General features: G+C 36.6%; 11 protein-coding genes, 1 long non-coding RNA gene and 6 other non-coding genes across 19 annotated transcripts; 7 read left to right on the forward strand and 11 right to left on the reverse strand.

The window, feature by feature from the left end:
- Positions 1–591: 591 nt before the first annotated feature.
- On the reverse strand, positions 592–1,214 carry LOC132785017 (uncharacterized). Of its 2 annotated transcripts, none has more exons than XM_060790969.1 (3): positions 1,082–1,214; positions 701–1,006; positions 592–636 (listed from the first exon to the last, which is right to left on the reverse strand). In XM_060790969.1, exons 1-3 carry the CDS (start codon positions 1,121–1,123, stop codon positions 619–621), a joined length of 366 nt encoding a protein of 121 aa, XP_060646952.1. In that variant the 5' UTR covers positions 1,124–1,214; the 3' UTR covers positions 592–618. The 2 variants fall into 2 exon arrangements, with proteins under 2 accessions (XP_060646952.1, XP_060646951.1); XM_060790968.1 differs by having other exon boundaries at positions 701–1,024.
- On the reverse strand, positions 1,083–1,907 carry LOC132785016 (uncharacterized). Its single transcript, XM_060790967.1, has 2 exons — positions 1,653–1,907; positions 1,083–1,594 (listed from the first exon to the last, which is right to left on the reverse strand). Exons 1-2 carry the CDS (start codon positions 1,758–1,760, stop codon positions 1,259–1,261), a joined length of 444 nt encoding a protein of 147 aa, XP_060646950.1. The 5' UTR covers positions 1,761–1,907; the 3' UTR covers positions 1,083–1,258.
- A 1,073-nt stretch (positions 1,908–2,980) lies between these two features.
- LOC132785726 (uncharacterized) lies at positions 2,981–4,304 on the forward strand. The gene is made up of 3 exons (XM_060791949.1): positions 2,981–3,052; positions 3,114–3,266; positions 3,334–4,304. Exons 1-3 carry the CDS (start codon positions 2,981–2,983, stop codon positions 3,679–3,681), a joined length of 573 nt encoding a protein of 190 aa, XP_060647932.1. The 3' UTR covers positions 3,682–4,304.
- On the reverse strand, positions 3,716–4,260 carry LOC132785727 (attacin-A-like). The gene has a single exon (XM_060791950.1). It carries the CDS (start codon positions 4,106–4,108, stop codon positions 3,764–3,766), a length of 345 nt encoding a protein of 114 aa, XP_060647933.1. The 5' UTR covers positions 4,109–4,260; the 3' UTR covers positions 3,716–3,763.
- Positions 4,305–6,389: 2,085 nt separating the features above from the next.
- Positions 6,390–7,133, reverse strand: LOC132787365 (uncharacterized). Its single transcript, XM_060794366.1, has 2 exons — positions 6,925–7,133; positions 6,390–6,867 (listed from the first exon to the last, which is right to left on the reverse strand). The coding sequence occupies exons 1-2, from the start codon at positions 7,111–7,113 to the stop codon at positions 6,535–6,537; spliced, it is 522 nt and encodes a 173-aa protein (XP_060650349.1). The 5' UTR covers positions 7,114–7,133; the 3' UTR covers positions 6,390–6,534.
- Positions 7,134–8,556: 1,423 nt separating this feature from the next.
- On the reverse strand, positions 8,557–9,327 carry LOC132787160 (uncharacterized). The gene is made up of 2 exons (XM_060794075.1): positions 9,114–9,327; positions 8,557–9,056 (listed from the first exon to the last, which is right to left on the reverse strand). The coding sequence occupies exons 1-2, from the start codon at positions 9,300–9,302 to the stop codon at positions 8,724–8,726; spliced, it is 522 nt and encodes a 173-aa protein (XP_060650058.1). The 5' UTR covers positions 9,303–9,327; the 3' UTR covers positions 8,557–8,723.
- A 2,376-nt stretch (positions 9,328–11,703) lies between these two features.
- LOC132785315 (attacin-A-like) lies at positions 11,704–12,303 on the reverse strand. Its single transcript, XM_060791360.1, has 2 exons — positions 12,149–12,303; positions 11,704–12,088 (listed from the first exon to the last, which is right to left on the reverse strand). Exons 1-2 carry the CDS (start codon positions 12,301–12,303, stop codon positions 11,704–11,706), a joined length of 540 nt encoding a protein of 179 aa, XP_060647343.1.
- On the forward strand, positions 11,965–12,499 carry LOC132785316 (uncharacterized). Its single transcript, XR_009632312.1, has 2 exons — positions 11,965–12,105; positions 12,177–12,499. It is a non-coding gene; the product is annotated as an uncharacterized LOC132785316 (long non-coding RNA).
- Positions 12,500–12,746: 247 nt separating this feature from the next.
- Trnat-agu (transfer RNA threonine (anticodon AGU)) lies at positions 12,747–12,820 on the forward strand. Its single transcript has one exon. It is a non-coding gene; the product is annotated as a tRNA-Thr (tRNA).
- A 319-nt stretch (positions 12,821–13,139) lies between these two features.
- Positions 13,140–13,213, forward strand: Trnat-agu (transfer RNA threonine (anticodon AGU)). The gene has a single exon. It is a non-coding gene; the product is annotated as a tRNA-Thr (tRNA).
- A 3,332-nt stretch (positions 13,214–16,545) lies between these two features.
- LOC132786801 (splicing factor 1) lies at positions 16,546–17,639 on the forward strand. Its single transcript, XM_060793457.1, has 2 exons — positions 16,546–16,888; positions 16,940–17,639. The coding sequence occupies exons 1-2, from the start codon at positions 16,736–16,738 to the stop codon at positions 17,576–17,578; spliced, it is 792 nt and encodes a 263-aa protein (XP_060649440.1). The 5' UTR covers positions 16,546–16,735; the 3' UTR covers positions 17,579–17,639.
- A 1,991-nt stretch (positions 17,640–19,630) lies between these two features.
- Positions 19,631–19,703, forward strand: Trnaa-agc (transfer RNA alanine (anticodon AGC)). Its single transcript has one exon. It is a non-coding gene; the product is annotated as a tRNA-Ala (tRNA).
- A 126-nt stretch (positions 19,704–19,829) lies between these two features.
- On the reverse strand, positions 19,830–19,901 carry Trnap-ugg (transfer RNA proline (anticodon UGG)). Its single transcript has one exon. It is a non-coding gene; the product is annotated as a tRNA-Pro (tRNA).
- A 173-nt stretch (positions 19,902–20,074) lies between these two features.
- Trnaa-agc (transfer RNA alanine (anticodon AGC)) lies at positions 20,075–20,147 on the reverse strand. The gene has a single exon. It is a non-coding gene; the product is annotated as a tRNA-Ala (tRNA).
- Positions 20,148–20,215: 68 nt separating this feature from the next.
- LOC132785756 (peroxisomal membrane protein PEX13) lies at positions 20,216–21,075 on the reverse strand. The gene is made up of 2 exons (XM_060792023.1): positions 20,829–21,075; positions 20,216–20,771 (listed from the first exon to the last, which is right to left on the reverse strand). Exons 1-2 carry the CDS (start codon positions 20,844–20,846, stop codon positions 20,328–20,330), a joined length of 462 nt encoding a protein of 153 aa, XP_060648006.1. The 5' UTR covers positions 20,847–21,075; the 3' UTR covers positions 20,216–20,327.
- A 46-nt stretch (positions 21,076–21,121) lies between these two features.
- Positions 21,122–21,672, forward strand: LOC132785198 (keratin, type II cytoskeletal 2 epidermal). Its single transcript, XM_060791190.1, has 2 exons — positions 21,122–21,226; positions 21,280–21,672. The coding sequence occupies exons 1-2, from the start codon at positions 21,212–21,214 to the stop codon at positions 21,670–21,672; spliced, it is 408 nt and encodes a 135-aa protein (XP_060647173.1). The 5' UTR covers positions 21,122–21,211.
- Positions 21,673–21,758: 86 nt separating this feature from the next.
- Positions 21,759–21,832, reverse strand: Trnav-cac (transfer RNA valine (anticodon CAC)). The gene has a single exon. It is a non-coding gene; the product is annotated as a tRNA-Val (tRNA).
- Positions 21,833–22,366: 534 nt separating this feature from the next.
- On the reverse strand, positions 22,367–24,434 carry LOC132785199 (pupal cuticle protein Edg-91). Its single transcript, XM_060791192.1, has 2 exons — positions 24,255–24,434; positions 22,367–22,843 (listed from the first exon to the last, which is right to left on the reverse strand). The coding sequence occupies exons 1-2, from the start codon at positions 24,432–24,434 to the stop codon at positions 22,448–22,450; spliced, it is 576 nt and encodes a 191-aa protein (XP_060647175.1). The 3' UTR covers positions 22,367–22,447.
- Between the last annotated feature and the right edge of the window lie 1,316 nt (positions 24,435–25,750).

Consider the following 25,750-nt stretch of genomic DNA (forward strand, 5'->3'; position numbering starts at 1 on the left):
ATCAGTCAATTTCTGTGTATTGGTCAGGTATAAGTTGGTGTTTGGGATACTCGGGAATCAAAAACTCCAATCGCATGTTACGTAGCAGTGCACAGTCAATATAGCTCCTAAATTCTGGATATTTACTAGAATGGCACTCAATGGCCCGTCCGTCTTTAAATATCGTTTTGCGCAGCTCCATCATAATTTTTCGATCTCGAATTTTTGTATAGAAATATGGAAAAAGCCAACCTGTTACCGGTGGTATATTATAAGGCGTCGATCTTCCGATGCAAACAGTGCTTAAGGGGCCCCTTAAATTAATGCAAATTAGGTTTAGAATATTTTTTTTGAATGTTATGAATACTCACATTTCTTTGTAATAGTTTATATGTGGTCTCGAATCGATTCTCATTCGATATACTGTAAATTCACCACCAATATTATATCGAGTATCTCGAAACAGATCGCCAAAACTAACGGCCCACGGATTGTGAACCCAGTTTCCCATTTTATCTGTTTCATACCTCGGTAGTGGAAGGGTCAACTCTATGTGATCTGTATAGCGGCTTAGTTCAATGTAACTTTGTTATTATTGTTAAATTGCCTTACCTTTATTCCCGAACACTGGACCTGGCGTTAAGTAGTCATCGCTGCCTATACATAAAATTAATTTAATTGTCATAGTTATTCATTATTGGTATCATTTGTTTGTATTTACGCGCTTTGTGTGATTTATCGTCATTCGCTCGGTCTTCTTTTTTTTGGTACTTAATTGCTGTTTAATGGGTTTTGCTTCAGCAACTTGCAGATCATCGACGAGGGCATCCTCAAGTCCACTTAAATTCGATTTGCTTGAGATTTCGGCAAGGTCAATTGCACTCTCAATACTATTCAATGACATCGTTTCCTGCGGATCTCTGTCTTCAGCAACCTGCAACTCGGGTGTAGACAAGTTCGATTTGCTTAAGATCTCGATAAGGTCGCTCTTTATCTCTGTTTTGTTCAATGGAGCTGTTTCAATAACCTGAAGGCCAAACGAATGCAAGGCCATACATTATTTCTCTAATGGAAAACAAAAACAAACAAAATATATACTCACGCTCGATATAAACATTATAAAAATGACCAAACTTAGCGACATAATTTTTTTTTTTTTTAACTTGAAACACAGTTTAATAATATAATGTTTCAGTGTTCGTGTGCTACTGTGTATCCGAGTGTAATTCTGCTTGAAATTGAAGTTTGTTGAAGGCAACTTTTAGAATGTTTCTAATTATTATCCGAGTGACTTAGTAGGCGTAACTTTAATAAGGAAGGAAATCGTCAGAGTTACTTCGGCTTTAATCTCCTGGTAAAATTTGTAATATCCCATTGGAAGATAATAAGGAAAACCGTCGCCAGTCAAAGGACAATTATCAAATATATACTCTTTCTTTAAATCTGATAGATCCACATATGGCGGCAAATTTGAGCAGTTTGCCACATTCAAGTAGAGCATGTCATGGTAATAGGTATCCACAAAAGTCTTTAAGCTTTGATTTGGTATTTGGTAGGGAGTCAAAGTATAGTCGCTCTCACGGCCATTTCGACAATGCCATATAAGTACTTTCGCCTGAATTTGTTATTGATTAGTTCATATTATTACTGCATTAAAATTATATTTTGCTCACTGTGCTCTTTTCATCGGTATCACAATTCCAATTGACACGTGCCGAAAAGACTGATTCACTGAATGAGATCCGATTGACTTGTATGGACGTATTCACTTTTTTCCTCATTTGATGATGTCAAGCCTGCACTAAGTATTTCAAAATCATATGCTCTCTTTGCTGGTGAAAACAATATGCAGATATTTGGCATCAACAAAAATGCCCACACAATCGAAGACGACATCTTTTAAATAGACAATGTGCTGACTATCTCAATTTGTCGTCTTCTTATATTGTCAACATTCTAAGCTTAATGAAATTGAGTTGTATTGTGATAATGTTCAGCGTTGTTAAAAATATCTGGTCATCGCTGTATTTCCGTTTACGTTTCAAAAAAACATGGAAAATATCTACACCTCTAATTATAAGATACACATTCAGCAAGCCGATTATGAGTTCGATTAGATATCATTACACCACATTTTTTTGCTTACTAGCAATAATATTGATTTGGATTTTCATTTTATTGCGCTCAAGCAGAGAGAAAATTATACCTGGCATTTAGCTGAGATATTCGCAGCTGTCATGACTCGACTTTAATGCAGCTTCTTGACTTTGCCATCTTCAACGTCGTTTCATTTTTATGGCTTAGTTGCGTGTCGCCTGAAAATATGCAAAATATTTCGAATTTCGTATAAAATGGCGTTATTTCTGTACGACGACGACGACGACGACGACCAAATCCCCTGTTCAAATTAATAACCAAGAGTTTTCATGATGCGCATTATTATGGCCAAATTATACACCTTATAAAAACAGTTGCGATTCGTCCCGACCAACAAAGATGTGAACCAATTTTTATGTAAAGCAATTTATTTTGAATTATTTTTATGGCACCTAAGTCGATGGTTCTTTTGGCAAACCACAAATTGCAGGGTCATGATTGCCAAATCATTCTCATATCTCTTTTTTTACTCCTAGTTTCGTGTGTTATCTTGATGAAGGAAATTCATGCACCTTATATATTTGAGGAATAACAACAATAATAATAATAACAGCAATAATTTATTAAAATAATTATATAGAGAAACATTACACAATAAACAACGTTGTTATATCTATCGCATCTAACAATTAGCTTGTTCTATGTCACTGATAAAAGTTATTAAAATATTTACCAAACAATGGAATACATGAAATTTGTTGTTTATTTGATAAGGAGGTAAATTTGGCAAAGCCATTATCGAAACAAAATTAGTGGATGCGATTTTATAATCGTCGTATCAGCTATATATAGCACGGCATTTGTGTCGATCTGCTAACAATCGTACTTTTATTCAGTAGTTATAATGAATTTTGGATTGATTTCCTATGGAATACTTTTGTATTTCTTGTGTTTTAGTGCTAGAAACGATGCCGTGGTAAGTTGACAATGATTAAATACAATGAAAATATCTGTCTCAGTCTTTATCCTCATTATAGCGCAATTGGGATTTCGAATTTTTGTACATCGAATCAACTAGCTCAAATGAGGACCTAATCAATGCCAGCTTAAAACTAGAACACACAGAAATTGGTAAGAATTCAGCGTCAGGTTTCATCGATTGGAAATTCGATGCTGATGAACATACTATGGTGAGTTAGTTTGTGATCTTAAAAAACAAACATGCGATTTCAATAAATGCTTTTCGTTTGGTTGCAGTTTCAATTGCGATTTCTTTGGAGTCAGAGCGGCAGAGATAATGACTATAAGGACACCATTTATCAAGTACCGATGATAACTTTTTATGAGTTTCTTGATAAATATTACATGAAAGTTATCTATGCGGATTGGGGCAGTTGTTCGAATTTTCCAAATATCGGGGACAAATTTGTTCCACCCTGGAACAAAACTACATACATATTTTCTAAATGTGATCCACAGGTCGTGAACTATCCAGATATATTACCTAGAGGCTATCATAAATTGGTGGGCAAAGTAATTGGGCAAGCTGAACTTGTTATTCATATTACTCTAAAATTGACACCCCGAAAAAATATGCTTGTATAAAGTGTTCCTTGAAAATACCTACGATAAATATATAGAATTTTCAAAATCACATTTCTGGAGTTTATTTCAACCTGTGTTCTGATTAAAATTTATAATTCAAATTGAGTCCTGTTCCAAAGTCCGATTTGCCTCGGAATGGTCCGCTCATGTGTCGCGATGCATTTGCTGTGGCATCCAAATTGAGGTTGCCGCTGGGCGACGACATCAGATTGACTTTGCCAGCTGCATTCATGGTTGTCATATTGTATTTCGGTATATGATTGACTCCCACAGATGCAGCATGGCCGCGACTAGAATTAATATTCAACCCACCTCCGAATTGGTCGAGATTTCGGGTATGAGTGTGCATAGCAGTTGCATTTATCTCTGCTTGCTTGTTGGAGAAAATATTCGCCTCGCCGCTGATTGTGGTTGAATGACTTTCCATTGCAATTGGTTGTGGTTGCTGTTGATGCTGAAACACCGATTAGTGATAGTATTCTGAGTGTCGCTAGTTCTCCGATCCGCTTTTTATACCCCGGCAGATGCATCACCGCAAACTCGGTACATTCCCGCCTATAGTTTGCGTTGAGTAATGGGTACATCACACGCTTGACACTCATTTAGATTAATAAAATACATAAGAAAGTCCCCTCGATATATATGCTCTTTGCATATTATCTTTATGAGGCTGCATATGCACTTATATCCAGGAATTATAAAAAAACTCAAAAGAAGCATTTTGATAAGAAACAAGTAAGAAAGCTACAGCCGAGTGTACTCGACTGTGAGATACCCGCTACCCATTTTAAATAAAAGCAATATATTTTGCGGTATTATTCTCAAAATATACAAAATATACTGCAAAAATGGTACCGCATTCAAAATATACCTTAGACGGCACAATATACCAGATTGTCAGCCAAAGCAACTATGACCCCTAGTAAGTAGGCGTTTTTGCCCATACAAAAGTATTTCTTCAAAAACTTCGACAATTTTTATCTGATCGCTATCCAAGTTCTAGACGATTTCCTTTATTGTTAAGCTGACGTCGAAATCAATGGGATAATAAGTTGTAACACAGATTATAACAAAACTTGCGACATATTCTTCATCACATTGAACTTTTATTTAAATTGCCAGCACAAACAAATTATGTATTTATACCCGCTACCCATAGGGTAGAAGGGTATTATAACTTTGCGCCGGCAGGAAATGTATGTAACAGGTAGAAGGAGACATCTACGACCCTATAAAGTATATATATTCTTGATCAGCATCAATTGCCGAGACGATCTAGCCATGTCCGTTTGTCCGTCTGTCTGTCTGTGTGTTTGACAGTCTGTCCGTCCGTCCGTATGAAACACTGGATCTCAGAGACTATAAGAGATAGAGCTATAATTTTTTCGACAACATTTGTTATGTTTGCACGCAGATCAAGAATTTAATAATAATAACTATGGTATACGATCAGATAAAAATTGTATGCGCAAAAACGCCTACCCACTAGGGGTCTTAGTTGCTTTGGCCGACAATCTGGTATATAGTGCCTCTATGGTATATTTTGAATGTGGTATTATATCGATATACCAAATATACTATTTGTTATATTTTGTAGTATTTTCGGTATATTTTGAAAATAATAACGCAATATTTTGCTTTTATTCAAAATGGGAAGCGGGTATCTCATAGCCGAGCACACTCGACTGTAGCTTTCTAACTTGTTTTAACCTAACTTTTTATACCCGCTATCCATAGGGTAGAAGGGTATTATAACTTTGTGCCGGCAGGAAATGTATGTAACAGGTAGAAGGAGACATCTACGACCCTATAAAGTATATATATTCTTGATCAGCGTCAACAGCCGAGACGATATAGCCATGTCCGTCTGTCCGTCTGTCCGTATGAACACCTAGATCTCAAAGACTATAAGAGATAGAGCTATAATTTTTTTTCGACAGCATTTGTTATGTTTGCACGCAGATCAAATTTTTGCCACGTCCACTAAAATTTGGTTGCGATCAAATAATTGTGGATGTTATTAAAGAAATAGTTTTGTAAAGGCAAAAACGCCTACTTACTAGGGGTCTTAGTTGCTTTGGCTGACAATCTGGTATATTGTGCCGTCTATGGTATATTATGAATGCGGTATTATATCGATATACCAAACATATCATTTGGTATATTTTTGTATTTTTGTAGTATATTTGGTATATTTTGACAAAAATACCGCAAAATATATTTCTTTTATTCAAAATGGGTAGCAGGTATCTCACAGTCGAGTACACTCGACTGTAGCTTTATTACTTGTTAAATACAAAATCAGTCTTCTTCGATCCTATAAATTATATATATTTTTAATCAGCAAACGATATATAGACATGTCATAATCAGCGAGATTTGTTTACTATTGTCAGGTCTTCATTTGATTGAAAATATGGTATATTTTGTGTGTATGGATACCGTGGTAGTATTTATATATACCAAATTTACATTTCAGTATATTTATATATTTTTTCGGTATATTAATTGAGTATATTTTAATAAGAATAGCGTCCTCATGTGCATTTATTGACACACTCTATCCTTCTTTCTTGTTATCTCTGCTACTGTTCAAAAGATCTGTTTCAACAAAATTGAGGATCATTGACTGCGTAAACAATCATTATTTTTCCAATGGAATTCATATAACAAGTAAATATACAAACTCAATTTATAGGTGAAAATAATAAAAATATTTGTATTTAGTGACATTATTTATGTAAAGCATTTTGATAAGAGAAAACATAATTTGTTGATGCTGGCAATTTAAATTAAAGTTCAATGATGATGGGTATATGTCGCATGTTTTGTTATAATCTATGGTACAACTTATTATCCCATTGATTTCGATGTCACCTTAAAAATAAAGGAAATCGTCAGCGTTCCTTCGCCTTTAATCTCCAGGTGAAATTTATAGTATCCCAAAGGTAGAATATAGGGAAAACCATCGCCAGTCAAAGAACATTCATTCAAAATGTAATTCATCTTCACTGGTGGTACATCGAAATATGGCGGTAAATTTGAGCAGTTTGCCACATTCGCGTAGAACAAATCATGGTAATAGGTATCCACAAAAGTCTTTAAGTTTTGATTTGGTATTTGGTAGGGAGTGTTACTGTAGTCATTTTCACGGCCACTGCGACTATGCAACAGAACGAAACTCCCCTGAATTCATAGGTAATAAGTGATCTAAAAATTACATAAATAGTCAGCATATCTTACCGTGGAATCCTCATCGGCGCCGCAGTTCCAATAAACGTTTGCCGAAACGACCGATTCACTAAATGAGATCCGATTGACCTGTATGGTCGCATTCACTTTGCTTTCATCGGAGGACACCATAGAAGCACTAATTACTTCAAAATTCCACGCTCTCTCTGACTGTGAACCCAAGATGCATATATTTGGCATCAGCAAAAATGTCCACACAATCGAAGACAACATCATTTAAAAAGAGAATGCGCTGACTAAAGTTGTATCTCAATTTAGCGTATGCTTATATAGCTAACATTATGAGATTGATATAATTGACTTTCGTTGTGATAATGTTCAGAGTTGTTCAAAATATCTGATCATTTCAATATTTCCGTTTACATTTCAAATGAACATGGAATATATTTACATCACTGATTATAAGATACGGCAGGAAGCCGATTATGAGTTGGATTAAATATCATTACATCACATTTTTATACCAGCAACCCATAGGGTAGAAGGGTATTACAACTTTGTGCCAGCAAGAAATTTACGAGACGATATTGCCACAATCTGGTTATTATGCACTCTATTACTTCTTTACTTACTAGCAATAATATTGATTTGGATTTTCCTTTTATTGCACCCAAGCAGAGTGAAAATTATACCTGGCATTTAGCTGAGATATTCGCAGCTGTCATGACTCGACTTTAATGCAGCTTCTTGACTTTGCCATCTTTAACGTCGTTTCATTTTTATGGCTTAGTTGCGTGGCGCCTGGAAATATGCAAAATATTTCGAATTTCGTATAAAATGGCGTTATTTCTGTACGACGACGACGACGACGACGACCAAATCCCCTGTTCAAATTAATAACCAAGAGTTTTCATGATGCGCATTATTATGGCCAAATTATACACCTTATAAAAACAGTTGCGATTCGTCCCGACCAACAAAGATGTGAACCAATTTTTATGTAAAGCAATTTATTTTGAATTATTTTTATGACATTTAACGCTACTCAGACAGTTGATGGTTATTTTGGAAGAAACATAAATAGCTGTGTCTGCTAAGTCTAACTTACATTTATCATCGTCTTTTTATCTCTCTTATCTCTCACTAACGTGTGTTGTGATGATGAAGGGAAATGCTGATGAACATACTATGGTGAGTTAGTTTGTGATCTTCAAATACAAACATGCGATTTCAATAAATGATTTTCGTTTGGTTGCAGTGCCAAATGCGATTTCTTTGGAGTCAGAGCGGCAGAGATAATGACTATAAGGACACCATTTATCAACTACCGATGATGACTTTTAATGAATTTCTTGATAAATATCGAGAACTATCCCGATATATTACCTAGAGGCTATCATAAATTGGTGGGCAAAGTAATTGGGCAAGCTGAACTTGTTATACAGACTACTTTAAAATTGACACCCCGAAAAAATATGCATGTTTAAAGTATTCCTTGAAAAAAACCTTCGATAAAAAAATAGAATTTGCAAAATCATATTTCTGGAGTTTATATCAACCTGTGTCCTGATTAAAATTTATAATTCAAATTGAGTCCTGTTCCAAAGTCCGATTTGCCTCGGAATGGTCCGAAAGAACCCTGGTTCCGAAGTCCCCTCGATATATATGCCCTTTGCATATTATCTTTATGATCCTGCATATGCACTTATATCCAGGAATTACAAAAAAAAAACTCAAAAGAAGCATTTTGAATAGAAAATACATAATTTGTTTGTGCTGGCAATTTTAATAAAAGTTCAATGTGATGAAGTGTATGTCGCAAGTTTTGTTATAATTTATGGTACAACTTATTATCCCATTGATTTCGACGTCAGCTTAACAATAAAGGAAATCGTGAACGTTGCTTCGGTTTTAAGCACCAGGTGAAATTTATAGTATCCCAAAGGTAGAATATAGGGAAAACCATCGCCAGTCATAGAACATTCATTCAAAATGTATCTCATCTTCACTGGTGGTACATCGAAATATGGCGGTAAATTTGAGCAGTTTGCCACATTCAGGTAGAACATGTCATGATAATAGTTATCCACAAAAGTCTTTAACTTTTGATTTGGTATTTGGTAGGGAGTGTTACTGTAGTCATTTTCACGGCCACTGCGACTATGCAACACAACGAAACTCCCCTGAATTCATAGGTAATAAGTGATCTAAAAATTACATAAATAGTCAGCATATCTTACCGTGGAATCCTCATCGGCGCCGCAGTTCCAATAAACGTTTGCCGAAACGACCGATTCACTAAATGAGATCCGATTGACCTGTATGGTCGCATTCACTTTGCTTTCATCGGAGGACACCATAGAAGCACTAATTACTTCAAAATTCCACGCTCTCTCTGACTGTGAACCCAAGATGCATATATTTGGCATCAGCAAAAATGTCCACACAATCGAAGACAACATCATTTAAAAAGAGAATGCGCTGACTAAAGTTGTATCTCAATTTAGCGTATGCTTATATAGCTAACATTATGAGATTGATATAATTGACTTTCGTTGTGATAATGTTCAGAGTTGTTCAAAATATCTGATCATCGCAATATTTCCGTTTACATTTCAAATGAACATGGAAAATATCTACATCACTGATTATAAGATACGGCAGCAAGCCGATTATGAGTTGGATTAAATATCATTACATCACATTTATATACCAGAAACCCATAGGGTAGAAGGGTATTATAACTTTGTGCCAGCAGGAAATGTATATTACAGGTAGAAGGAGGCATCTTCGAACCTATAAAGTACATCTATTGTTAATCAGTTATTATGCACTCTATTACTTGTTTACTTACTTAGCAATAATATTGAGTGAAAATTATACCTGGCACTTAGCTGAGATATTCGCAGCTGTCATGACTCGACTTTAATGCAGCTTCTTGATTTTGCCATCTTCAACGTCGTGTCATTTTTTTACCCGCTACACATAGGGTAGAAGGGTATTATAATTTTGTGCCGGCAGGAAATGTAAGTAACAGCAGGAATCTACGACTCTATAAAGTATATATATTCTTGATCAGCATCAATAGCCGAGACGATCTAGCCATGTCCGTTTGTCCGTCTGTCTGTCTGTGTGTTTGACAGTCTGTCCGTCCGTCCGTATGAAACACTGAATCTCAGAGACTCTAAGAGATAGAGCTATAATTTTTTTTCGACAGCATTTGTTATGTTTGCACGCAGATCAAGTTTGTTTCAAATTATTGCCACGCCCACTTCTGCCCTCGCAAATCAAAAAAACGAATAACAAGCGTAAAGCTAGAGTTGCGAATTTTTGTATATATAATAATTACTATAGTAGTTATGATTCCTGAAAATTTGGTTGCGATCAGACAAAAATTGTCGAAGTTATTAAAGAAATACTTTTGTATGGGCAAAAACGCCTACTTACTAGGGGTCTTAGTTGCTTTGGCTAACAATCTAGTATTTTGTGCTGTCTATGGTATTTTTTCAATGTGGTACTATATCGATATATCAAATATACCATTTGGTATACATTTTTAATATTTTTTCAGTATATTCGGTATATTTTGAGAAAAATACCGCAAAATATATTTCTTTTACTCAAAATGGGTAACGGGTATCTCACAGTCGAGCACACTCGACTATAGCTTTCTTACTTGTATTTTGTTATGATGATGGACGGAAATTCATGCAACTCATTTATTTGAGGGAACATATAAACAGCAATAATTTAACAAAATATTGATATAGAGAAATCTTACACAATATAAAACGTTGTTATATCTATCGCATCTAACAGTTAGCTTGTTCTATGTCAACGATCAAAGTTATTAAAATATTTACCAAACAATGGAATACATGAAATTTTAAATTGATTTCATAAGTAGATAAATTTGACAAAGCCATTATGGTGATGATACATCGTTATAAAATTAGTGAATGTAACTTTTTAATCGTCGTACGAGCTATATATAGCCCGGCATTTGTGTCGATCTGCTAACAATCGTACTTTTATTCAGTAGTTATAATGAATTTTGGATTGATTTCCTATGGAATACTTTTGTATTTCTTGTGTTTTAGTGCTAGAAACGATGCCTTGGTAAGTTGACAATGATTAAATACAATAAAAATATCTGTCTCAGTCTTAATCCTCATTATAGCGCAATTGGGATTTCGAATTTTTGTACATCGAATCAACTAGCTCAAATGAGGACCTAATCAATGCCAGCATAAAACTAGAACACGCAGAAATTGGTAAGCATTCAGTGTCAGGTTTCATCGATTGGAAATTCGATGCTGATGAACATACTATGGTGAGTTAGTTTGTGATCTTCAAATACAAACATGCGATTTCAATAAATGATTTTCGTTTGGTTGCAGTGTCAAATGCGATTTCTTTGGAGTCAGAGCGGCAGAGATAATGACTATAAGGACACCATTTATCAAGTACCGATGATGACTTTTTATGAATTTCTTGATAAATATTACACGAAATTTATCTATGCGGATTTTGGCAGTTGCACGAACTTGCCGGACATCGGAAACAAATTTGTGCCACCCTGGAACAAGAGTACATACATATTTTCTAAATGTGATCCACCGGTCGAGAACTATCCAGATATATTACCTAGAGGCTATCATAAATTGGTGGGCAAAGTAATTGGGCAAGCTGAACTTGTTATTCATATTACTCTAAAATTGACACCCCGAAAAAATATGCTTGTATAAAGTGTTCCTTGAAAATACCTACGATAAATATATAGAATTTTCAAAATCACATTTCTGGAGTTTATTTCAACCTGTGTTCTGATTAAAATTTATAATTCAAGTTAAGTCCAGTTCCAAAGTCCGATTTGCCTCGGAATGGTCCGCTCATGTGTCGCGATGCATTTGCTGTGGCATCCAAATTGAGGTTGCCGCTGGGCGACGACATCAGATTGACTTTGCCAGCTGCATTCATGGTTGTCATATTGTATTTCGGTATATGATTGACTCCCACAGATGCAGCATGGCCGCGACTAGAATTAATATTCAACCCACCTCCGAATTGGTCGAGATTTCGGGTATGAGTGTGCATAGCAGTTGCATTCATCTCTGCTTGCTTGTTGGAGAAAATATTCGCCTGGGCGCTGGTTGTGGTGGAACTGCCAAATCCTTGGGTATGTCCGTGTTGTACCGACAAACTGTGCCCGTTGCTGTCGAAATTACGGTTGTGAGCAACTTGTGAAGTGAAATAATTATAATTAGTTACTTACGCATTTACTCCTGCATAGACACCTTTAGTGACGGGTCCTCCATTGGTCATTGCGAAAACTCCAGCCTTGGCATTCATCTGCTCATCACCTTTTATCACGCCGCATTTGGCGAATGCAGCTCCTGTCTTCGGGTCGGCACTTGAATGACAGTCCATTGTAATTGGTTGTGGATGCTGTTGATGCTGAAACACCGATTACTGATAGTATTCTGAGTGTCGCTAGTTCTCCGATCCGCTTTTTATATCCCGGCAGCTGCATCACCGCAAACTCGGTACATTCCCGCCTATAGTTTGCATTGAGTAATGGGTACATCACACGCTTGACACTCATTTAGATTAATAAAATACATAAGAAAGTCCCCTCTTTGCATATTATCTTTATGATTCTGCATATGCACTTATAGCCACGAATTGTAAATAGGTTACTCAAAAGAAACAGTTATAAAATTCCATATCAATTTAATAACTGAAGAAAATATTTCATCGTTTGCGAAAATACACTTAATTTTATCTGAAATTCTCGTAGCGTGATTTACTCTTTCCGGTTCATTTTCATCATGTTAGTGACTTATTGCTGCTTTAGCGACAACTGCGCAAAAGGCGCCGTGGCTTAGTTGGTTAAAGCGCCTGTCTAGTAAACAGGAGATCGTGAGTTCGAATCTCGCCGGGGCCTATGCAACTGAAAAGTTGTAGTGACGTTTTTTTATTATTATACTTATAATTTTTTAAACAAAAATAATAAACTATTTATTAAACAACACATATTTAAATGTGTTTTTATCAATTATCGAGTTTAATTGGCAAGAGGAGTTTCCAATACTGGTTTCATAATTATTTTTTTAGATTCTGTAGAACGATCTTATCTATTTAATTAATTAAAAAGCTTTTAAATATAGTCATTGACAGATTCTTATCATTCATGAACTGAGAACCCGAATTGATCTACTCGTTAGAGGAAAAAATGTTTTAAAGTTTTCGCGACCCTTTCAACTGGCGCCGTGGCTTAGTTGGTTAAAGCGCCTGTCTAGTAAACAGGAGATCGTGAGTTCGAATCTCGCCGGGGCCTTTGTGCAACAGTTCTTGTGTACAGCTGTGAAATTACTTTTTTATTTTTAAAAAATATTTTAGAACATACGAAATAGATTTAGCTGTTAGGCTGTTCGCCCCTTGCCACTTGCCTTCTAAAAATAGTACAATGCTATGCCATTTTCTTGTTGCTTTTATACGTCTGCACTGCTGACAGCTGACAAAAAGTTTGCGTGCCGTAAACAGTGGCATCGGCATCGGCATCGGATTTGCCTTTATAGTCATCAACTTGCGGCATTCATATCAACTCACTCCCATATACATCATCCGCCCAGTTGCCACCTGTTGTCGTGGCCATTGCATAACGGAAGCCAACGGCGCTGAACGACGGATATGTTCGACAGCATGTTGCATGACTGTTGACTGTCCGAATGGGAGTGCGGGGTGCGGGGTGAACATACATTTGCTTTGCAAATGTATCACATATCGTCGTCAACGTCCTTTCAGTTATTTCTCTGGGGGGTAGGCTGCAATTAGCCAGCAGCATCAGCAGAAGCAGCAGCAACTTTATTTGTTTCGATTTATTCGCAGTCGTTGGCTTATCTTTACTTTTTATACTTAAACGCACAGCTCAGATAAATTGCGCTGGATGTGAGTCAAATGAGAGAGGGGAATTTACCCACATCATAATCAGCACAGCGGTTAAAATAATATGTAAACCACAACTCCGGACAATGGTCACATATTCATATGTATTCATGTATTGTATGTCACATCGTATAATCATTTTTATGGATTTCATTTCCAATGTCCTTCCTTTTATGTGGTTGCTGGTGTGCTGCTCCTTTTGTTTGTCGGATACAGCAATGTCCTTTTCTAATTTCCTCATGAGCATTATTATTTGACTCTTGCCAGCAGCCAGTCAAGTTTAATTGATCAAAATGTTTATCTACTTACTTGCTGTTTATGCAGTGATTATGTATATAATACATATGTTGAGAATGTAATTATTTGTTTAGTGAACTAGCTTACCAAGATCTTAATAGTTAGATCTGATTGCAATATAAGTTAAAAGACATTGTTAACTTTAAATATATCGGCAATAAAACTAAATTAAGATTAGAAAGAATTTTAATATTTTTGACACTAAGTAAATTGTTCAATAATGAAAAAAAAACATATTTACAGTCGAGTATACTCAACTATGAAATACCCGCTACGCGCTTTTAATTGGAATTGTTGGTAACATATACCAATATACCAAAATACGTGAATACACCAAAGTGTATATCGATATACTACTAATATCAAAATATACCAAATTGTCAACCAATGAAATTAAAAGCCGACAGCTTCAGCTTCATTTTTGCCATATACTCAATTCTGGAATAACTTCTAAGATTTAAATCAATAAGCGTACAAATTATGAAATTGTAAATTCATCTTCGTGGTGTATATTTTCCATTCTAAAATCGTTTATTAGCACAATTGTTGTTGTTGTTCCTAGTATGTATTTTCTATACTCAAGTAAACGGTCTTAAACACAATTGTACATACATAACATAACATATATCATTTACAACACTGACTGCAATACTCTCTGACAGATGCTGTATGTAATTGCCACGCCTGCTGACCAAGGCAAACTCACACCAAATCCTAGTTTTTAGCAATTGTCAGCAATTTTCTCAATTGGGGACAAAAACTATCGGACTGCAAGGAGAGAGCAGAGGAGGAGAGTAGAAGACTAAACAAATGTGATTTGGGCACACAATGTCGTCGTGTTGCTGTGTATTTTTGTGATTATCCTGAACAAGGACGAAGACTCCCATTCGGGAGCACACATGGTGGGCGTGTACATACCATAAGCATTAACATAATTTATGTGGTTCCGCCGGATTTAGCTTTGTCGTCGTTGTCGTCGTCGTCGTCGTCCTCGTAAAAAAGGACGCTCGACCATTGTCCATTTGAGTTGTGCTGCTTATTTCGATAACAATGGCAACGTTTTGGGGAGGATTGCGGTTTTTATTGTTTTTATGGCAACAAAGTTTATGAAAAGTTTCCCTGCCAACAGATAGAAACGGACTCTCTCTCTTTCTCTTTCTCTTTCTCTGTACTGTAATTTCATTTTAGTTTTCTGTTGACTTTGCATATTTTTTTAATTAAATGTAAAAGTAACCGCCGAAATCAAAGTTGTTTCATTGGTGCTATGGCTAATCTATGAAACCATTTCTCAGATTTGCCGTCCGGGGGTCAGAGCCATAAAAACGTGCGAAATTTTCATCGGCGCGTGAATTTTCACAGCACTTGCTGATGCTGTTTTTGTTTTTCACAGGCATAGGATATGGGATTCAGCTGATTGTTGTCACCTGTACATACCCTGTAACCGTAAGGAGATTGGGAGAACGATGATGAATCACAATACCATAAAACTATACCCAGAAAATGTTCAATAGAAAGTGTTATAAATAAATATAAATTTTCAATATTTATTTATTATTAAATTTACAGGATATTTGGGCAGTTGTTCTTAAGTTTGTATTGCCTTCAAAAGTTGTTTTTAGTACACCTGGCACGCAGTGCTCATAACTCAAGAAACATTGTTGTTGCCAGCAGGAATCAGGCAGCAAAAGTCAAAAGCTTGCCAAGTTTTGTCCCTTTCTCTGTGTTGTTGTTGCTGTTTAATGAATAATGGCTAACACGTGCTGGCTAAAAAGAAAGTGAAGAATATGAAATTATGAAATTTAAACCTACTTAGCAAATGTCAACTGAAAATAGGTAAAATAACTGAATGGTAAAAAAAAAGTTATTGAGAGTTTGTATGCAAAAGCAAATTACAATTTTGCGCTGTACTTATTTATTATTTAATTGTGATTTCAAATTCACTTCAATTTAATTATATACAGCAAGAAAAAACGTGCATTAATAAAAAAAAAAATTGGAATCAAGATTGTTTTGTTTCGTAAGTCAAGATCGAAAAATTAAAAAAAAAATCTAGAATGCCCAATCTGCAAATTCGAGATTATAATCTTGTTTCAAGAATGGAAAAATCTTAAAATTAAACCAAGAAACCAAAATCTTAAAACAAGATTTTTTCAATCTAGATTTTTTTGTCTCTGTATAGTCTTCATTTACCAATCTATTTTTTTATTTAATAACAAATTTAAGTGATGTCCAATACACGTGTTTATTATTTAATTGTAATTTTAAACTTGTCTATATTTCAAATTAAATGAACAGCTCTAGAAATGTTGTCAAATACTTAAATTTAATATATAATTGTAATTAATTCTAAGTCAGCGACAGTCTGTTCAAAATATTGTGTAATAATTATTTACTATTTAACTGTTAATAAGAAGAATTACTTTTAATCTGTAACCAAGGCAAATAGAGGGAAATAGGCAGTAATAATGCAACAAGTCAATAGCTACTTCAACTTGCTCTTGGCCTGAGCTTCAAGAGCAGTTTGATTGAGCTAATTACAAGTGTGTGTCTTCTGTCTTGTATCTTGTGTCATGTGGCGTTGTTCAATGTTGCACGCTTCGCTGCGGCAACTCTTGCGATGTGGCAGCTGAGGCAACGGCGACTCCCAAACTTCATTACAGGCCTCATTAAGCGGCATCTCATAGTGACTGGAGCAGCTTCATCCCAGCCAAGTGGATGTTCAGTTCAGATAGAGACTTTAATGCGGATAGTTGCCAAAATGTCTTCGCTCGTAAGTAAAAAACGAGGATCAACTCCAGTTCGATAAACGAATCTCTTGCAGATGCTTTTGCTGTTGATGCTGCTCTCGGCCATTTGCTGTGCGGACTTGCAACAGGATGAGCAGGAGGAACTGCAGCCGGAGCACTACGATGGACGTTCGTTCTTCTTTCTGGGCACTTTGTTTCGTCGCTGGCGGGATCGTTGGCTCGCTTTCCACAATCCTGCTCCGCTTTACGCTGGCGCCGCGTTTCCCATTAATGGTTATTACAATTGTCCGCCCTTTGGCTGCAATCCTGCTGGCATTGGACCCCAACCTGGTTACTATCCGCCCTACTACGGATCATCACTGCAGCAGCAACAACAACAACAGCAACAGGCGCAGGGCAACAGCAATGTGTACATCTATCAGACGGATCAGAATAGTGCGAGTTCAGCAACTGGCAGCATGCCGCCTTATGGCTCAGCTTTCCTTGGTCCAGCGCGACAGCCAACGCCTTTGCTGCCGCCTTCCTCCTCTTCACCACAGGCACCACCGTTTCCTCCTCTACCTCCACTTCCCCCGCGGCCCATTCCTTTGCCTCCGGCCACGCTGCCGCCTCAAGTAAGCGCCAGCAGCAGCGGCGGTGGAAGCAGCTTTGGCTTTGGAGCTGTTCCTCTGCCTGTTCCGCTTCCCGTGGCTGGCTGCTGTGCCCTGGGCTAAGCAGCATCGCCTAAGTAAACACCGCAGACAAAGTAAAAGAAAACAATACAGTTTTAATTGAAAAGCGTGCAACAAAAAAGCAAACCCAAAAATTCACAAGACACTCGACTTCGATCATCTGATGGCGAAGCCGAAATACTCTAAATACTAAATGTATAAAATACTGAATTGATATACTATAACTAAACTGAAATACTAAACATTATATATACTAAAAATATATATACTATAACTAAATTTATATACTAAATATATAATATACTGAATTTATAAACTCTAACTAAATGGAAATACTAAATATTATATATACTAAATTTATATACTATAACTAAATTGAAAAACTAAATGTATAATATACAAAATTGAAATACTAAATATATAATATACTGAATTCATATGCTATAACTAAATTGAAATACTAAATATTTAATATACTGAATTGATATACTATAACTAAATTGAAATACTAAATGTAGAGAATACTGAATTGTTATACTATATCTAATTGAAATACTAAATGTACAATATACTAAATTGAGATAATAAATATATAATATACTGATATATACTTTATGATTATATACTTTAACTAAATTGAAATACTAATTGATTAAAATGTTAACGCGGCTTATTAAAAAACAAAATCTTAGAAACTTTACATAAAAATAGAATATTATTAAACAAAGAATGTAAATTCATCTATATATAATTAAAAGAAGATCATTTGAGTAAACTTTCGATATCCAATCTCTATTTAATAATACAAAATTCTATAAAAATCAAATCTAAATATTCATACATTATCTGTAAATTCACTTTCAATATTACAGTGTCTCAAACTCAACACTCCAGCTGTTGAACTCTTCTTTAGTAACTCGCTAAAAAGGGTTATGTGTAAAAATGTGCATGAAAATGAGGGCAGCAAAGTGTTTGAGGAGGGAGGGTAAAAACATTCAATCACATACTTACACACACATTTGCAGGCACAGACACACATATGGACATTTATCCATTAACGCCGAAAAAGTCCAAACCAATCTGCATAAACAAACTCATCAGAAGCAAGCGCAGCGCTCTGGCATTTGTTTTGATTCCATCATAAACCATAAGATAGCTCCAGACAAGCAACTAGCTGGCATCGAATCTGATGCTGATGCTGATGCAGATGCTGGTTGCTGGCTCCTGGATGCTGATGAAGTGGTTGAAGTTGCCCAAGGAGCAGACGTAGACCCAACACGCTGTTGAATTGTTTGGCAAATAAATGCCCGCCAGCATAATGGATGGCCATGGATGATGGCTTCGCTCGGCTTCGCTCGGCTTCGGTCAGCTCCTTCTCGTCGCTCCCCACTTTCCACTTCTCGATTCTCAATGGCAGTCCGGTTCTGTTATTATTTTTATATAACTTGTGAAAATAATAATAGAGCTGCCAGAGGGAAAGAGGAGCGTGGCCAAGCAAATACGAATGCGCCAGCGAGCGACAGTTGTATAAACACAAGTGTGAAAGTCCAGATAGTAACGGCTGATGAGCAATTGCTGGTTGGAACGGGACCAGCATCCAGCATCCAGCATATCCAACATATCCAGCAGTCATTTCTCCTGTTCTCCACATGCAATTGGCCGCGCGTTTATTTGTGTTTGTGCTATGACAACAATGGAGCACGAAAGTGGTAAGAGTTAATGTCCAGGTCTCTCTCTCTCTGTGTGTGTGTTGTCCACAACATGCTCAGCAGGTGCTGTTGTTGTGCTTTCTTTTAGACAACTTTCACTGACCGGAAGCGGAAATTAAATGCATAAGTTTATTCAAGTTGTGTGGACCCATCGTCCACTTCTTATCGAGTTTCAAGCAGCCGTCCGGCAAGTGACAACAATATGTGATGGATAAAGTTGCGGTGAAAGTCTTCAAAATCAATATATACGTAATTTATTTTAAAATGCAGCAAATGCGCCCACAAACTTATTTCACACGTGTGCGAAATTATTTATTTCTATTAACATTGTCTATACCACGCAACAAGAGTCACAAAAGCGGCATTTTCTGCCAACATATTCAACGGGGATGTAGCTCAGATGGTAGAGCGCTCGCTTAGCATGTGAGAGGTACGGGGATCGATGCCCCGCATCTCCAGTTGAAAATATCTTTTATTTTTTTAAACTTTTTTTGTTACTATTTTTGATCAGGTTTATTTATTTTAAAAGAAAACGTATTTTTGTTAATAATTTAAACAAAAATTGTAAAAAAAAAAAGTTCGCCGGGCTCAACCGGGATTTGAACCCGGGACCTCTCGCACCCAAAGCGAGAATCATACCCCTAGACCATTGAGCCGCTTGTCTGACGCTCGCCTGCTTCCAGTTTTATACTTAGCATTGACGCTGCTTGCTACTAAAAGAAACGAAAATGTTTATAACTTTAGAAAGTTGCTATTAATAATTTAAACAATACTAACATTGCTAAGATACATTTTTAATTAAAAAAAAGTCGAAAAAAGGAATCACCTTTGGAGATGCGGGGCATCGATCCCCGTACCTCTCACATGCTAAGCGAGCGCTCTACCATCTGAGCTACATCCCCATGTGAAAATTGGTTGGCAAAGAGTCAAAAAGCGTGGCACTTTTGACCACCTTATTTGGTTTTATATGTTTTGAGTATATGTGAGGTAGTTTTAATGGTCAACAATATGCTATGACTACGAATTGATAACATGGAGAATTAAATAATACTTTGGTTTGGCAGAGTCAAGAGTTGAATTGCTTAGCCATAATAGTTGCCATAGCCGGGAACGTAGCCACCACCGTAATTGCTGCCTGGATAGCCGCCGGGATAGTTGCCAGCATAACCGTTGCCGAGAGCGCCTCCATAGCCAGGGAAACCAACTCCTCCATAGCCGGGATAACCACCGCCATAGGAAGGCAAGGGAGCGGGATAACCTTGTTGACCAAACGAAGGGCGTGCGTTGTTGCCACCGCCTAAGAAGCCACCGAGAAGATTGCTAAACAGACCACCAAATGGTCCGCCGCCTCCACCACCTCCTCCTCCGCCAAGCAAGCCATTGAGACCAATTATGCGATTATCCACGGGAGCAGCAGGCGAAGCGGACGAGGGACTGACTCCTTGAGCAGCTCCTGTGGAGGAAGCTCCTGCGCCTGGATATTGATATTGAGCATAGCTGCTGCCGAAGAGGCAAAGCATTAAGAACTGCAAAGATTGTAAATAAGAAATTGTTTGACGCTTCAAGAAGTGAGAAACACTTACAGCACAGCTAATCTTCATGATGATTGGATTTTGTTTGGATGTTGACTGATTGTTTGCTTTGAAGATGTCTCAGCTTATATAACAAGTTCTCAGACTGCACGCCCACATATTAGGCCCGGAACTAGACAGCGACCTTAAACTTGCGATTTGAACTCATTCAATGTTTTTCACACGATTCACAATAATTTTTGCATTAGTCGCAGCGACTAACTAAGTCAAATTTGTTTATTTATAATGTAGGCTTGTCATAAACTGGTTTGACAAGCTTTCAATTTCGATTGACAGTTCTTTGAACTCATCGGAAAAAGGAGATACAGGAAGTGAATGAAATGCTATAAAAAGTGTCAACTCGATTCTGCAGTTGATTAGAACTTTGCGACAACATGAAGCTAAACACGGTGAGTTCCAAATTCATCATTGCAAATCTTCAATCCATAATGTGCAATTTCAGGGATCGCTGTTGTTGCTGCTTTGTGTAGCCTTTGGCGAAGGACATGGCTTTGGTGGCAAGAAGTTTGGAGGGGGCTACGGAGTGGGTTACCCATTGCCGTATCCTGTGGCACAACCAGTTCCAGTTCCCGAGCCAATTGTTGTCCCACAACCAATTCCAGTGCCTCAACCTGTTCCAGTGCCAGTTGCAGTGCCTCAGCCTATACCCTATGTGCCTTTCAAGCACGGCTGGAAGGGCGGATTAGGTGGTTTTGGAGGTGGCTATGGAGGCTATGGCGGCTATGGTGGTGGCTATCAGAGCTATTCATCGTATAGCTCGGCCAGCGCATTTGGAGGCGGCGCTTATGGTGGTTTCGGAGGATTGGGTGGATTTGGCGGTTTCAAACGGCGCTAAAATAGATATCTTTAATTTATTGTTATTTTTACAAATAGTTTATAAAAAAAAAATAATAAAACAAAAAATTGAATTAGCAAAAAGATTGTTCCCGCCCGGGTTCGAACCGGGGGACCTTGTGCGTGTGAAGCACACGTGATAACCACTACACTACGGAAACCTACATTCTGAAGTGATGTTATTTTCTATTAACAACTGATTGTGATAAAACGCCATCTACAGTTCATGTACTAGTTTAACAGCATTGAAAATGCGCGCCATCTAGCGGAACAATAATGTAACAAACAATTCAAATTGGTTTGTTGAGCTGGATGAAATTAGTTGGATTGAGTTATGGCCAACTAATCCGATTGGACAATTATCAAGTAAGAAAGTTGCAGTCGTTAAAATTACCCAACTAATAAATATAACGAAAAATACTATCAGCGGAATTAAACAGTGGTAAATTGCCCAATCTTAAAATTCAAGATTATTATTGTTTGAAGAATGCGAAAATCTCAAAATTTAACCACGAAGGAAAATCTTAAATCAAGATCAACCTAAAAATCTTATTTCTTAAGATCAAAAAAATCTTAAATTAAGATTTACAATCTACTTTTCGCTCAAATTTGTTTTCTTTTTATATAAATAAAAAAAAAATTACTTTTATCTTCAATGAAATACTCATTTTTGTTAATAACACTAAGTGCATGTTTATTGTGAAATGAGCTTAAAACTAAATAACAAATAGAATGATGCTAATGGCAAGAAGTCTCTGGTTGAGCTTTAAGCTCGCTTATTTACCCCACAGGCCACCACCGCCGAAGCCACCGCCTCCAAAGCCACCGCCTCCATAGCTGCCGCCTCCATAACTGCCGCCGCTGCTGTAGTGGCTCTCATGATGCTCCTCGTGATGCTCGTAACCGCTGCTGTGGCCTCCATAACCACCGAAGCCGCCGCCAACATTCACGCCTCCACCGAATCCGCCGCTGATGCCTCCGCCAAGTCCAGCACCCAATGCGCCGCCAATCAAACCAGCTTTAAGACCCAGCAGCTTTGGAGTACGCGCTTTCACCTTGACGAAACCACCATGTGGACCTTTGAAGGCAAGAAGCTTGAGCTTGCCAGCGTTGGCTTCATTTAGTAGGAAGACTAAGCAGATTCCTAGGAGAAGGAATAAATTTTGTGGACGCTGCAAAGAAATAAAATAGATTTTTAGTAATACAAAATTATTTTTATTTTTAGAAAAAATACTTTAAATATTTTTTTTACTTATCAACACTTAAAAAGAAAGTTTCCAACATTTAAAGAAATGCTTTTAAGGCCTTTGTAGCCAGTGCTTTAGATATAAATTAGTGTTCATTTTAATTACATCTAATATAAGTAAATAAATAAATGCTTCTATTTCTATCAACTTCAGTGTAAAGTTTACAATATTAATTTGTCAAATACATATTTGGGAAATATTTAATCTTTATTAATCTTTGATTTATCTTTCTTGTGTTAAACAAATCTATTCACTTTAAAGATTAATATTGTGTTTATTCCGAACCTTATTAATTTTATTGTTGCACACACTTTAAAGTTGTATGTAATTGAAAACTTTTAGTTACTCACAATGATTTGCATTTTACAGCTTTGGGTATCCGCTTTTTATTTGATGGCCTCGTATATTTAAGTTTGTGTTTTATTAATGTACTTTTATTGTCCAATTTGTAAACCGTCCAAACTCAAATGCTCAAATATATCTTCGCCGATTTATAAGGTATGATGTCGCTTGCATGGACCACGACGCGTCTGCAATTGAAGCGACTGCGCGGCAAGCGATCACTTTTTATCTCTTTAGCGTGTTTTTCTTTCATTGCCCTTATGCAATCGCCGCTTGTCAAGATCTCGTTTTACCTTTGAGCTGTTGTTGTTGTTGTTGTGTGAACTTCAGTTCAGTTGTTCATATGTGTGTGTGTTGGCATCTTTGTCTCATGCACACAAATTGACCCTGAAAATTTCTGGTTTTCGAGCTGAATAGGAGCACAGATATAAAGCACAAAAAAAAGCAAAATAATATCAGATATATGTGACAGAAACTCTGAAAAGTGGGAGCTAACAGTAAATTATTATGAATGGCCAATGGACAAGCTGCTCTAATTTAGGGTATTTCCAGTCTCAGCAGTTGACTTAAATTAACACACAAATTAGGCATTTTGCTCGGAAGTAAATTTTTGATTTCCTATTGTCGAAGAAGTGTTCGAGAATTTCCATAGATAGATCACAATTGAAATATATAAGTAAAGATGATAAATTGCTTAAGTCAACTAATTTTTGAATACTAAAAATTGCAGGCAATAAAGCACGTGAATCATCATCACCAATTTTGGGTATTTACGTTTTATTGACCTCCAAAACGTCAAAAGACCAACAAATAGAAATCGTTTAACTTAAAAAAACAGAAATTTCCAGCAGTTAACAACACAACACACATATCTACATCTACATTTGTAAGCTGGCTCATTTGCCATAGCCAAAGTATGGATTTCTAAAACCGCCTCCAGCTCCATAATTGCCATAATTATTGTATTGAAATTGATTCGACTGCTGCTGATAACCCGCTCCATAGCCTCCTCCAAATCCTCCACCATATCCTGCGCCTGGCCATCCATAGCCGTATCCTGGATTCCCAAAGCCATATCCATAGTTGCCACTGCTGCTGCTCGCTGCAGCACTTGCACTTGCTCCAGACGAGGCGTAGTTGCCTCCTCCATATCCTCCAAAAGGCACAAAGCCATATCCAGATCCTGGGAACTGAGGCGCACTCAAGGAAGCCACAGCGAGGCAGCTCAGTATAAAGAAAGCGAAATAAAACTGTGAACAAGATTAGGATTAATCAAGTTGTAGCTGATAGAATTTGGAAGACACACCTGCATAGTTGAAGAACCAAAACTGTAGTGACAATTGACTCGCAAATTTGCCATTTATAAAAGCCAATTTAAACGGAAGCCAAATCTAAAGTAATTACTTATTAATGGCATATAATTAACTAAACTAAATTATTGTACGAACTTGAAGACAGTTAAAAATAATAGCAAAAACAATAAGCACAATAGAAATATTAAGAATGAACTTTGCTGGGATTTTCCAAAGTGACAGCAACTAAAATAATTCTAAAACATCATTTGTAAACCTTGTAGGCAATTTAGTTTAGTTCTTTTCATATTAAAATAAAATATGTATTGTGATGACTTGCAAAATATGAATTACCACTAAAGCATGAAATCCAATCAGTTTGCAAATGTTGCGGAAGGCGTAATACAAATCCATCATAGCAAGTAACAAAGTCATCAAAACTTTGTCTAACATTTGACTAAGTAAAGCTGACATGCCCCCAAACAAGTGACTTCCTCATGGTGATGTGGGTGGCTTTTTGGCAACTCCAGCTGACGTCAGCAAAGCAATCAACATAAAGGTGAATAAACTGCGTTCAACGAAAGTGAATAACATTATTCATACAGAATAAACACAAAGAGTAAATAGATTGAATGATTGAAAGGGGGCTCGGGGTGTAATGTTATAGTTAGTACTGAGTACTAGCAGATTAAACAAATCAAATCGTTAGCAAGTGCTAATGAGCCAACTGAATGCTGGTCGCAGTCGCACTGGCTGACGAGGGTTCCGGCAACTCCACGCCTAATGCTTCGCTGCACGTTCTCTCACGAGTTCGTTGCCTAAGTCTTTTGTTTCAGCAGTTTGGTATTTTAATGTCGCTTGTAGCCGAATACTCTAGCTGTAAAGTTGCTAAGCTGTGGTAAAAGGTAAACAATGTTTTTTTTTGAAAAGAATGGAAATACAAATTTTTTTTATTTATTAAGCCAAATATTTTGAAAAATAATAGAAGTTAGACAATACAGTAAATTACATTTGAAATAAAATTATATAAAAATAATAATATCAAATTTATATTTTTAATAATATATATAATAGGAGAAGTAAGACAAAACTTTTAAAAAGTGAATATTAATTTTAAAAAAATGTATATAAATAAGAATACAAAACTTAAGTACCTTTAAAGAAAAAGTAAAAAAATCCTGGAAATACTAAAAGTAAT

Source organism: Drosophila nasuta, chromosome 2R, assembly GCF_023558535.2.
Source record: "Drosophila nasuta strain 15112-1781.00 chromosome 2R, ASM2355853v1, whole genome shotgun sequence".
NCBI lineage: Eukaryota > Metazoa > Arthropoda > Insecta > Diptera > Drosophilidae > Drosophila > Drosophila nasuta.

Bases quoted from the DNA above. Each gene is read 5' to 3' on its own strand.
- LOC132787365 (XM_060794366.1), bottom strand. From the start codon at position 7,113: ATGCCAAATATATGCATCTTGGGTTCACAGTCAGAGAGAGCGTGGAAT. The intron at 6,868-6,924 runs GTAAGATATGCT...CTATGAATTCAG, and splicing joins GCGCCGATGAGGATTCCACG to GGGAGTTTCGTTCTGTTGCA.
- LOC132785726 (XM_060791949.1), top strand. From the start codon at position 2,981: ATGAATTTTGGATTGATTTCCTATGGAATACTTTTGTATTTCTTGTGT. The intron at 3,053-3,113 runs GTAAGTTGACAA...TCCTCATTATAG, and splicing joins GTGCTAGAAACGATGCCGTG to CGCAATTGGGATTTCGAATT. The intron at 3,267-3,333 runs GTGAGTTAGTTT...GTTTGGTTGCAG, and splicing joins ATGCTGATGAACATACTATG to TTTCAATTGCGATTTCTTTG.
- LOC132785315 (XM_060791360.1), bottom strand. From the start codon at position 12,303: ATGGACTGTCATTCAAGTGCCGACCCGAAGACAGGAGCTGCATTCGCC. The intron at 12,089-12,148 runs GTAAGTAACTAA...TAATTTCGACAG, and splicing joins GTCTATGCAGGAGTAAATGC to CAACGGGCACAGTTTGTCGG.
- LOC132785199 (XM_060791192.1), bottom strand. From the start codon at position 24,434: ATGGCTTTGTGCCTTTTGGAGGATATGGAGGAGGCAACTACGCCTCGT. The intron at 22,844-24,254 runs GTTATCAGCAGC...ATTTCTTTGCAG, and splicing joins TGGAGGAGGCTATGGAGCGG to CGTCCACAAAATTTATTCCT.
- LOC132785017 (XM_060790968.1), bottom strand. From the start codon at position 1,123: ATGTCGCTAAGTTTGGTCATTTTTATAATGTTTATATCGAGC. The intron at 1,025-1,081 runs GTGAGTATATAT...TGTATGGCCTTG, and splicing joins TTATAATGTTTATATCGAGC to CATTCGTTTGGCCTTCAGGT.
- LOC132786801 (XM_060793457.1), top strand. From the start codon at position 16,736: ATGTGGCAGCTGAGGCAACGGCGACTCCCAAACTTCATTACAGGCCTC. The intron at 16,889-16,939 runs GTAAGTAAAAAA...AATCTCTTGCAG, and splicing joins TTGCCAAAATGTCTTCGCTC to ATGCTTTTGCTGTTGATGCT.
- LOC132785016 (XM_060790967.1), bottom strand. From the start codon at position 1,760: ATGAGGAAAAAAGTGAATACGTCCATACAAGTCAATCGGATCTCATTC. The intron at 1,595-1,652 runs GTGAGCAAAATA...TAACAAATTCAG, and splicing joins ATACCGATGAAAAGAGCACA to GCGAAAGTACTTATATGGCA.
- LOC132785727 (XM_060791950.1), bottom strand. From the start codon at position 4,108: ATGGAAAGTCATTCAACCACAATCAGCGGCGAGGCGAATATTTTCTCC.
- LOC132787160 (XM_060794075.1), bottom strand. From the start codon at position 9,302: ATGCCAAATATATGCATCTTGGGTTCACAGTCAGAGAGAGCGTGGAAT. The intron at 9,057-9,113 runs GTAAGATATGCT...CTATGAATTCAG, and splicing joins GCGCCGATGAGGATTCCACG to GGGAGTTTCGTTGTGTTGCA.